Raw genomic sequence first — 10,994 nt, forward strand, 5'->3', positions numbered from 1 at the left:
CAGAAACTTTTAAGAGTTGAAAAACAAGTAATTTTTTAAATATAACCTTTTCAGAAATAAATGCTCTCCAGGTTAGTACCATAAAAATCAGGTTATTGTAATTTCTACATATTTATTTAACCTGTTTCATTTTATCTGTAAAGATATAATTTTATATTTTTGAGAGTGATAACGTGTTTGATCAATGATAATCATTTTGTGATTAAAGATTTTTAAATATATTTTTTAAAAATCATACTGCCATTCTAAATGAATACCATCTTATAACTGAAGGAGAATCTCATTTCTAGTTTCATCATTGATCACTAGCCCTAGGGAAAGAAATAATGAAGTACAAAAAATTAAATGGTAAATACAAAAATACAAGTGTTTTGGGAAAGCAGTTCACATTAGCATTCTAAAATTTAATTAGTGCACAATTTCAACTATAAAAACCAGTAAAAAAAATGTGAAGCAACTGTAGGCAGCATTCTTGCCGTTTTTTGCACACATGTGCAAACACTACAGAACTGTCAGTTGAGAATTTAACCTAATGCATTATTTAGCTTGCTATAATAACAAAATACATTATTAAACATTTAAAGCAACATATTTTCCATCAAAATTCACTTGCACTGTATTTGGTATTAAAAGGGAGTGAAAAGACCATTTGCAGAAAGAGGAGGAGTTGAGCAGTCCCAAGGTGGAGCTGTCTCTTGTGTTATATGACACTGGCAGACTAAAGCACTCTGATGGGGAAGGGCTTAAAGGCTGAGTCAAAAGCCAAGAAGTCTCTTTATTTACGCCTACCTCCCAGCCCTTGGCAATCTGACTAATAACAAACTGAGCTAACAAGAAAGACTAGAAAAGGAGGAAGGAGAACATTGCTGCAGCTTGGATCTACAACCTAAGAAATCAAGAGTGATCAATTGCAGCTCTGTTAAACATCTTGTTTATTTACTGCATTCAGCAGCTTGCAAATGGTTAACTATATGCAAAAAAGTCAGCATAGCTGTGAAGTATGCCGTGAATTTTAATTGGGGGAAAAAAGGACAATTGCTTCAGGATGCTCTAGTATGCACTCTCTTGGAAATATTTTCAATGAAATGCTCAGCATTCTGTCTTTGACCAGAGGTTTTAACTTTATGAAGCCACGAGACTTGCCAAAAAGTGATATTTGAGAAGAAAGTACGTGGTGGTTGGTGTTTTCTTTTTTAATAAAGGAACTGAATTACTTTGAACACCTCTTCCAGCTGTGCATTACAGATAACGTCAGGAAGAGTCTCTGCTTTACAGGTAAGATGAATGTTTCCGAGCTTTTCTTATACTTATTTTTGCATTATGGTAAAGTGATTAAATTTATATGATTGCTTCCTTTAAAAAAAAACTTTGCATTAAAGGATATTCAGTTTCAGTCTTGCTTATTGGCACAACTAACACTGTAGCAGATGCCTGTTTGCTCTGAGCAGCAGACATTTAGTCTAACAGCTGGCTGTAGAGAAGAACAAATATAATAATATGCCACTATTTCTTTTACAACATTCAGTTTGTTACTGGAAGCTAAATATGTGTGCTCTGTGAAGGAAAGATCACTTCCCAATTCCACTGTTGAATTTAAAATATAAGCAGAATATTGAACAATTCTTTATATTTTGTATGCTACTTTTATTTTCTGACTTGAAAATATGTATTTTCTGAATATATGTAAGTGGTGATTTTTTTTACCTCTTTAACACTGTATCAGGTATTTACAATATGGAATCACTTTGCAAATAATTATTCCCTAGCACATATTGAAGAGCAACAAAGGTATATAAGATTTAAAAAATAATGAGAGTTTATCACTTAAAAATTATATACTGTTTTCTCAAGATGCTGTGCTTGGTGAAATGAACCTTATTCTTTCTTGGTAATTTATGGAGAAGTACTTTTAGTGTTTGTAGAAGCTAATCCACAAGTTAAAGACTCCAACTACAGGATGCTTGATTATAACCACAGCCCCCAAAGCTGTTTAAAATCAAACTATTTCCCTATGGAAATGTAAAGTTTACTAACTTTTCCTTTATAGGCACTATATTGTCTTGTTTCTTCAGTTGACTTTTGCCTCTCAGAAACTTCATACTATATATGTTTTCAATAAAGCAATGTATTTTCAGGGAATGAACGTTTACTTTCAGGATTATTGATTGGGTTCTGGTATGTTTCATCTGATTGTAAATTTTGATTAGATTGAAATTTACTGTTCACATTTCAACCAAAAAAATGAAAGCAATTACCATTTCGAAAAGATGAGTAGTCATAAGATGTGATGTTTATCTTTCAATTTAGTTTATATAAATTCAAGGTATAACGTTTAAAGGAAGGAAATAAAATTAGATACCATTAAAGATGCTTACTTTGCCATTACTGTCTTTTAAAAGTTAGAATCTTTTTAAGAATTGCTGTTTTAGGTGTATGTCTTAAATTTTTAAGAACTTGTAATTTGCAATGTTGTTATCTTGAACTGTCATTTTTTTAACCAAATTAGAGATATCATCAAGTATTTCAATATAGTGCAGTTTGTTTCAGATTACATTGTTTGTGACTTTAAGCCTTATAGTAAAGGAGATCAACTGCTTAATTATGTGATGATATGCAGTGCCCCAAAGCCTGTTTCAGTACCTCATTAGGAAGTCATTTGCTAGAAGTTTATAGGAGGCATTGTTTATTCTGTTACAATAGCCTGAAATGTGTGTTAAAGATCATTTTTTCTTCTTTAGTTTTTTATGATTTTAACCTAATCCATTACAGAATGTAAAAGTAGCAAGAAATATCCTGCCTCTATAAATTCAACATGAAGTATGATTTAAGTGAAATTTGAATAGGCACTCTTAAGCATGTGCATCTGATACTATTGTGCTTATACAAACTACTCTAGACTGAATGCTTTAAATAAAGTTCTTATAACGCTCAACTTTATTACATAATGAAAGACACATTTTCCTCAAGGTTTTTAAAATAAATAATAACATTAATAAATATCTTGAGTTGAAACCAAAACAGGTGAAAAAACACAGTTATTAGCTGTTATCTTGTGACAGTTCAAAAACAGAAATAAAATGCATACTACATGCATACACACACACACACACACACACACATACTTTATTTCTATCATTTTCACAACCCCTATAGTTCTATATACTTCTGGCTAATCACAAGAAATGAGTCTTATGATATAATCCTCCAGTCTTAAATATATCTATTCTGAGTTACAGAAAATCAGTGTTTTCAAATATACAGCTTTGTTTCATATCAAAGTATCAATGGTCCATTTAGCGAGCACCTCTCTCATCTGTTATAATGCAGGTCATTTATGAGACATGAATACAAATTATTATATAGCATTTTAAATTCTCCTTTACCTAAATTTTATATTTTGACCACAATGTAAGTGAAAACTAACCTAGAACCTGCCTATCCAAATATTGGGAAAAAGAAAAAGAAAATGTAGATGCATCAAGGTACTCATATTTTCATGGTAGCCAGTATTTTACTTTTTAGAGGAAAGCCTATCATTTTGAAAATGTCAGATTCATCTCTTCCCCGATCCTGCCCACTAAGTCCCTTGCTATTGCATTTTATTTTACAGAATCAGCTTTCATTCATCACATGACAACATGAAGCTGTGGATTCATCTCTTATATGCATCTCTCCTTGCCTGTATATCTTTACAGTCCCAAACACCAGTGTCCTCAGCCAGAGGCTCTTGTGATTCTCTTTGCAACTGTGAGGAAAAAGATGGCACAATGCTAATAAATTGTGAAGAAAAAGGTATCAAGAAGTTATCCCAAATAATTGTGCCACCATCACGACCTTTTCACCTAAGCTTATTAAATAATGGCTTGACAGTGCTTCACACAAATGACTTTTCTGGGCTTACCAATGCTATCTCAATACACCTTGGATTTAACAATATTGCAGATATTGAGACAGGTGCATTTAATGGCCTTGGCCTCCTTAAACAACTTCATATCAATCACAATTCTTTAGAAATTCTTAAAGAGGATACCTTTCATGGACTGGAAAACCTGGAATTCCTACAAGCAGATAACAATTTTATTACTGTGATTGAACCAAGTGCCTTTAGCAAGCTCAGCAGACTTAAAGTGTTAATATTAAATGACAATGCCATTGAGAGTTTTCCTCCAAACATATTTCGCTTTGTTCCTTTAACCCATCTAGATCTTCGTGGAAACCAGTTGCAAACATTGCCTTATGTTGGTTTTTTAGAACACATTGGCCGAATATTGGATCTCCAGTTGGAGGACAATAAATGGGCCTGTAATTGTGACTTATTGCAGCTAAAAATTTGGTTAGAAAACATGCCTCCACAGGCTATAATTGGTGATGTTGTGTGTAATAGCCCTCCACTTTTCAAGGGAAGTATACTAAGTAGAATAAAAAAGGAATCTATTTGCCCTACTCCACCAGTTTATGAAGAACATGAGGATCCTTCAGGATCATTACATCTGGCAGCGACATCTTCAATAAGTGATAGTCGCATATCAACCAAGACCACATCCATTTTAAAATTGCCCACCAAAGCTCCAGGTTTGATACCTTATATTACAAAGCCACCCACTCAACTTCCAGGAACCTACTGTCCCATTCCTTGTAACTGCAAAGTCTTATCCCCATCAGGACTTCTAATCCACTGTCAAGAACGCAACATTGAAAGCTTATCAGATCTGAAACCTCCTCCACAGAATCCTAGAAAGCTTATTCTAGCAGGGAATATTATTCACACTTTAATGAAGTCTGATCTAGTTGAATATTTCACTTTGGAAATGCTCCACTTGGGAAATAATCGTATTGAAGTTCTTGAAGAAGGATCATTTATGAATCTAACAAGATTACAAAAGCTCTATCTAAATGGTAACCATCTGACCAAATTAAGCAGAGGCATGTTCCTTGGTCTCCACAATCTTGAGTACTTATATCTTGAATACAATGCAGTTAAGGAAATATTACCAGGAGCATTTAACCCAATGCCTAAACTTAAAGTCCTCTATTTAAATAACAACCTCCTACAAGTTTTACCACCACATATTTTTTCAGGAGTTCCCCTAACTAGGATAAATCTTAAAACAAACCAGTTTACCCATCTGCCTGTCAGTAATATCTTGGATGATCTTGATTTACTGACCCAGATTGACCTTGAGGATAACCCCTGGGACTGCTCCTGTGACCTGGTTGGATTGCAGCAGTGGATACAAAAATTAGGCAAGAACACAGTGACAGATGACATCCTTTGCACCTCTCCAGGGCATCTCGACAAAAAGGAATTAAAAGCCCTAAATAGTGAACTTCTCTGCCCAGGTTTAGTAAATAACCCATCCCTGCCAGCTCAGACTGGTTTCATTATTGTCACTACTCCTACAACAACAACAAATACAGCCGATACTATTTTAAGATCTCTTACTGATGCTGTACCACTATCTGTTCTGATATTGGGACTTCTGATTGTGTTTATAACTATTGTGTTCTGTGCTGCAGGGATAGTGGTTCTTGTTCTCCACCGCAGGAGAAGGTACAAAAAGAAACAAGTAAATGAGCAAATGAGAGACAACAGTCCTGTGCATCTTCAATACAGCATGTATGGACATAAAACAACGCATCACACTACTGAAAGACCCTCTGCCTCACTCTATGAGCAGCACATGGTGAGCCCCATGGTTCATGTCTATAGAAGTCCATCCTTTGGTCCAAAGCATTTGGAAGAGGAAGAAGAGAAGAATGAGAAAGAAGGAAGTGATGCAAAACATCTCCAAAGAAGTCTTTTGGAACGGGAAAACCACTCACCTCTTACAGGGTCAAATATGAAATACAAAACCACAAACCAATCAACAGAATTTTTATCCTTCCAGGATGCCAGTTCATTGTATAGGAACATTTTAGAAAAAGAAAGAGAACTTCAGCAATTGGGAATCACAGAATACCTAAGGAAAAACATTGCTCAGCTCCAGCCTGACATGGAGGTACATTATCCTGGAGCCCATGAAGAGTTGAAATTAATGGAAACATTAATGTACGCACGGCCAAGGAAGGTCTTAGTGGAGCAGACTAAAAATGAATATTTTGAGCTCAAAGCTAATTTACATGCTGAACCTGATTATTTGGAAGTCCTGGAGCAACAAACATAGACGGAGAGTTTGAGGGCTTTTGCAGAAATGCTGTGATTCTGTCTTAAGTCCAAACCTTGTAAATAAGTGCCTTACATGAGTGTCATCAATCAGAACTTAAGCACAGCAGTAATCCTATGGGAAAAAAAGAAGAAAAAGAAACTCAGGGATCACCGGGAGAAGCCATGGCATTATGTTCAGGCAATTTAGTCTGTCCCCAATAAAATAAATCCTTGCATGTAAATCATTCAAGGATTATAGTAATATTTCTCCATATACTGAAAGTGTTTCACGGAAGTCCTCTTGCACATTTAAAAAGGCTGAACATTTAAGCATCCCGAATTTTCTTGAATTATGAGTAAAAATAATTTTACTCCCCATAGAGTAAAAAAAAAAATTGGATTTCATCATTTAAAAAATATACCTGTATCTGTAGTTATAATATGTAAGGAATATATTGTTTATAAGCAGTATGTACTTCAAAAATGTGCACTGTTAAACATATCTAATTTTCTTGCAATAAATGCAAAAGGAACTGGAACTTGAAAATTATAAATAGTAGTAGTAAAGAAAAAAATGGAAAAGTTGTAATTATATAGGCCATGGGTGGCCCAAAACTTTGAACATTTGAGGATAAAACAAATGCCACTCTTATGCTTTCTGAATTTAAAAAATAAAATTGAGTAATTGTTCAGGTGGAATAAATAAGCAATCTTTTTGATTTTTCTGCACATTCTGTGTAGACAATCTTAATGTCAATGCTGCTGTGAACTAAGGTATGTCATTTGTGCTCAAAGTTTAATTCTTCTTCTTGGTATATTTTTAAAATGCTACTGAGAGTCAACTGTACATATGATTACAGCATCTATTAAGTTTGCTTTCTTTCATAGCATTAATCCTTTGTAAATTTGGATGACCATGATAGAAATAAGTTTCTTGTGGCAAATAATTCACAGGTGTAAAACAAATAGAAAAATGTATTTTATTTTTATTGATGTATACTGATAGATGTCATGAATTAGTAGCAAAAGATACTTCTAAAGGTAAGTGGTTTAAGTTGCCTCAAGAGAGGGATGACGTAGCTTTATTTTATAAGAAGGTATAGCTAGATTTCTATGAAGTATTTATTCTGTACAGTTTTGTATATTTTTGGTTCACAAAAGTAATTATTCTTGGGTGCCTTTCAAGAAAATTAAAAGTACTCACAACAATAAAACTAAAACAAAAAGTCTATTTTTAAATGTGTTTTCTTCCATTAGTCTGGCCTGTAACTCCATCAAGTCAGGATTAACACACAAACACACACACACACACACACACACACATAAAGGGAGGTTTGTTTGTTGTGCACACAAAAGTATCTTGTTCACCATATGCAAAAAGGATATTCAATTCTGGGTATGATTGACACAAAGCTGAACTTAAAGTATGACTAGCAGTTTTCCCTTTCGGCAAATCATTTTCCAACACAATACAAATGGAAATGATTTATGTTTCTTCTTTCTAATTATAGAATCAATCACACTGCAGATTTTCACAAGGCAAATGAAATTAATCAAGGTAATCTAGTTCTATTTTCTGAACACCATGCAGATTCTTGCACTGGGTTAGGAATGAACACATTTTATATAAGTAAGTATTTTCTTTAGTTTACTTAGCAATATTTCATTGCTTCCTGAATTTTCTATTAAATGTTTTGGCCTTTTAACACTCAACTTTCTTCACTACTATCAAAACATACATTACCTCTTTGATTTGTAATAAGAAGACTTCTTGTTGATAAAAACAGTGTGGGCCTATGCTGCATGGTATGAAGACTAATTATGAATCTAACATGCGATCATATCATTAGGTTTCTCTCTTAAATTTTGCATATATTAATAGAAAGCAATCAAGAATTATATTTGAAAACTTAATTTTTTCATTAGTTTTCAAAGTTTGGAAGGATAAAGATAGGGATTCTTTTTTAAGTGACAATTTCTAAGGAGAAATGTGTGTTCACATGAAATGCCTTATAGGTATCTACTAAAAAATATTCAGCACAGCAGTAAATAGTAAACCCTTCAAGGCATTATTATTTTTTTTTCTCATTCATTTATTTATTTATTTTTATTTCATAATATTATGGGGGTACAAACGTTTTTATTACATATATAAGGCAGTATTTTAAAAATTACATTTTAAGGAGAAGGAGGAACTAAGCAAAGATAGAATTCATGTTATTGAACTTCTCTTACTTGGTTGAGAATCTGCCAATATTTTCTTAATCCAATCAGGTACATAGAGGAATTAGGAAGACTTAAGAAATTCCCATGCCTGAAGGATCCTTGGAATGGATCCATGAATGCAGACACAGACATGCCCTCAATAACATTCTTATCTTTTGTATGGGGAAAATATTTTTGAGTTAATAGCCTAAAGTAATAATGTTCACTCTTCAACGCATAGTCAAGAGTAACAAAGTTGTTTCTGAAGTCATGTAAGTATATCTCCCAAATTAAAGTAAAATTCTAAATCTGTGTATAATTTTAAAATGGCATAGAAATCATTATGGTTTCCCAAAAGGAAGATATTCTAAGGATTTAAAAGTTTCATTCATTACTCTTTTTTACTTATTTTTTTTTCCCTACTAGTTGTTGAGAGTTGGTCTTTAACTCTTAAAAGGTTTTATAATCTGTAAGACTCTCTCAGAACTGTTATTAATTTTCTTGCATTCTTGATCTTTTTCATTCCCAATAAGGAAATAAGGAAGAACTTGCATTATATTCCTTGTTTGATTATTTACTTAAGCAACCAGCTTGGTCTCTTTCAGCAACTAATTGATAGATTCAGAACCCCAAGTCCTATTTCAGTATCATCAGTCTTATTCACATGGACTGGGCCTTTAAAACAATATAACAGATATTTAATTATCTTAGGTCTGTTTTTTGATTCAAGCAAAAGTTCCACTTTGCTCATTACACATAAGTGCAAATTTTGACTCATGTCTGAAAATTAAATTTTTTGTAATATAGTAGTAGTACATAATCATACTGGATAAAATATTTCAAATTCTAAGTCAATCTGTTAGACATAGGTTGTATTAATACTTATTTAACAAATTATTTTTTTGCTAAATTGCATGAAATTACTTGCTGGAAGTTTATGAAAGTTTTCTTCAGATATCTTCCATTGATCTCCATAAATGGGATGGAAATTTTACTATCTATATAAGAAAGGATTATATCAATGATGTTACCCTCTTTGAATCAATCTCTTGTATCATGGAGGAGAGAAAGCCTTTCCTTGTTGCTTTAATATTAAATTAACTGCAGCACCATTTAAGCTGCCTTAGGGTGCCTCAGTGCCCTGTTCCAATTAGTACAAAAGGCTTAAGCTTTGATTCAGTATGGAAGAATGTAATATAAGTATCCCCTTCTCATTAAAATGCAGCTTTTTAAAATAATGGTATATTCTCTTCATCTGTTCATATATATATGAATATATATGTACATATTTAATAAAAACAAAAAAAATCCAAAGACAGCTCACAAAAGTTTCCCACATATAAGAGTTTCTACAAAATTACTTTAGGAGGCTGTTTTCTACATTGAAAGAAAATTATCCATGTGTATACAAATACTAACTATTTGAGAAGGGAAGTCTGGATCTCCTGGTAATTAGAAAATGGTTTTACAGTGAATTTGAGGATTCATTTCTTTTCCCTAACACTTTTATGAAGAATATGGGTGTGATAAAAGGATAAGCTTTTATTGTAAAATAAGACACAGTTACACATCTTTCTCAGGAGGAGTGGTCTTGTATCTGGCAGCCACATCAGGAATGACCTCATTGATGGGGAATGGACAAATGATTAAAAATACAGTATTCTTTTTTGACTTTGGAATTCCTCACATTGTGAACCACAAGCATTTGCCCGAACATTCCCTGAGGTTCATCTCTTAGCAATATGTCAAATTAAAAAATAGTATCTAATGATTGTTTATCATTGAATTATAATAAGACAATTATATTATTAAAATTATATTGTTTAATGACTATATCTTTTATGGAAATAATCACTATTATCTGTCTTACAAAATATAGCTAGCTTTTTTAAAGGTGAATTTATATTTATTATATATGTGTCCATTCTCATGTATATGTGCCATAAAGAAGACTACCAGATGTAAAATCCTCTTCTTGCTGCTTTGAAAGCATAATCAAATAGACAAATACTCTTCTGTTAGTAAATGCCTTTCAGTGGATTAGTGAATGAAGAATGAAAACAATTCAAAACAACAAATTGTGCACACACACACACACACACACGTTCATGTATTTCCAATTTAAGTTTTTAAATTTCACATTTCTTAATAGTGTTCTTTTGTTTCAGAATTTTAAAACATGAACAGTAGGAAGATTTGACTTTCCACAAGTAATTATTTGCCTCTTCACATTGCTAAGGTTTTACTAGTGAGAAATTGATTATCTGAGAATAAGATATATTGAATTACTTGTGTTGTGTAAAATTTTGGGCATTTAATGTAATTTCTTCATATTTTGTTTTGTAGATATCTTGAAAAGATGCTACACATAAAAAGAATCTTTTTTTTGGCCAAAATGAATTTATTCAGTTTTAAATTCATAGTGTTATCAGTAATGTAATCACCACTAGTGAATGTATGTTAAGTATATTTCCATCCATTTCCTCAGTGTTATGAGTAACTCAAAGACATATATGCCCTTTATTATCCTCGCATGATATATAATGTCATATTAATATATCAATTCATAGTAAAAGAAGGATAGTGGACCTCAGGAATCCTGATTCTCAAAAAATCAGATCAATTTAAAATGCTACATATGGTT

At 32.6% G+C, this 10,994-nt stretch overlaps 1 protein-coding gene across 1 annotated transcript; it reads left to right on the forward strand.

The window, feature by feature from the left end:
- Positions 1-771: 771 nt before the first annotated feature.
- SLITRK6 (SLIT and NTRK like family member 6) lies at positions 772-7,371 on the forward strand. Its single transcript, XM_069467107.1, has 2 exons — positions 772-1,275; positions 3,611-7,371. The coding sequence occupies exon 2, from the start codon at positions 3,639-3,641 to the stop codon at positions 6,162-6,164; it is 2,526 nt and encodes an 841-aa protein (XP_069323208.1). The 5' UTR covers positions 772-1,275; positions 3,611-3,638; the 3' UTR covers positions 6,165-7,371.
- The last annotated feature ends 3,623 nt before the right edge of the window (positions 7,372-10,994 follow it).

This window comes from Eulemur rufifrons, chromosome 4 (genome assembly GCF_041146395.1).
Source record: "Eulemur rufifrons isolate Redbay chromosome 4, OSU_ERuf_1, whole genome shotgun sequence".
In the NCBI taxonomy this organism is placed as follows: Eukaryota; Metazoa; Chordata; class Mammalia; order Primates; family Lemuridae; genus Eulemur; species Eulemur rufifrons.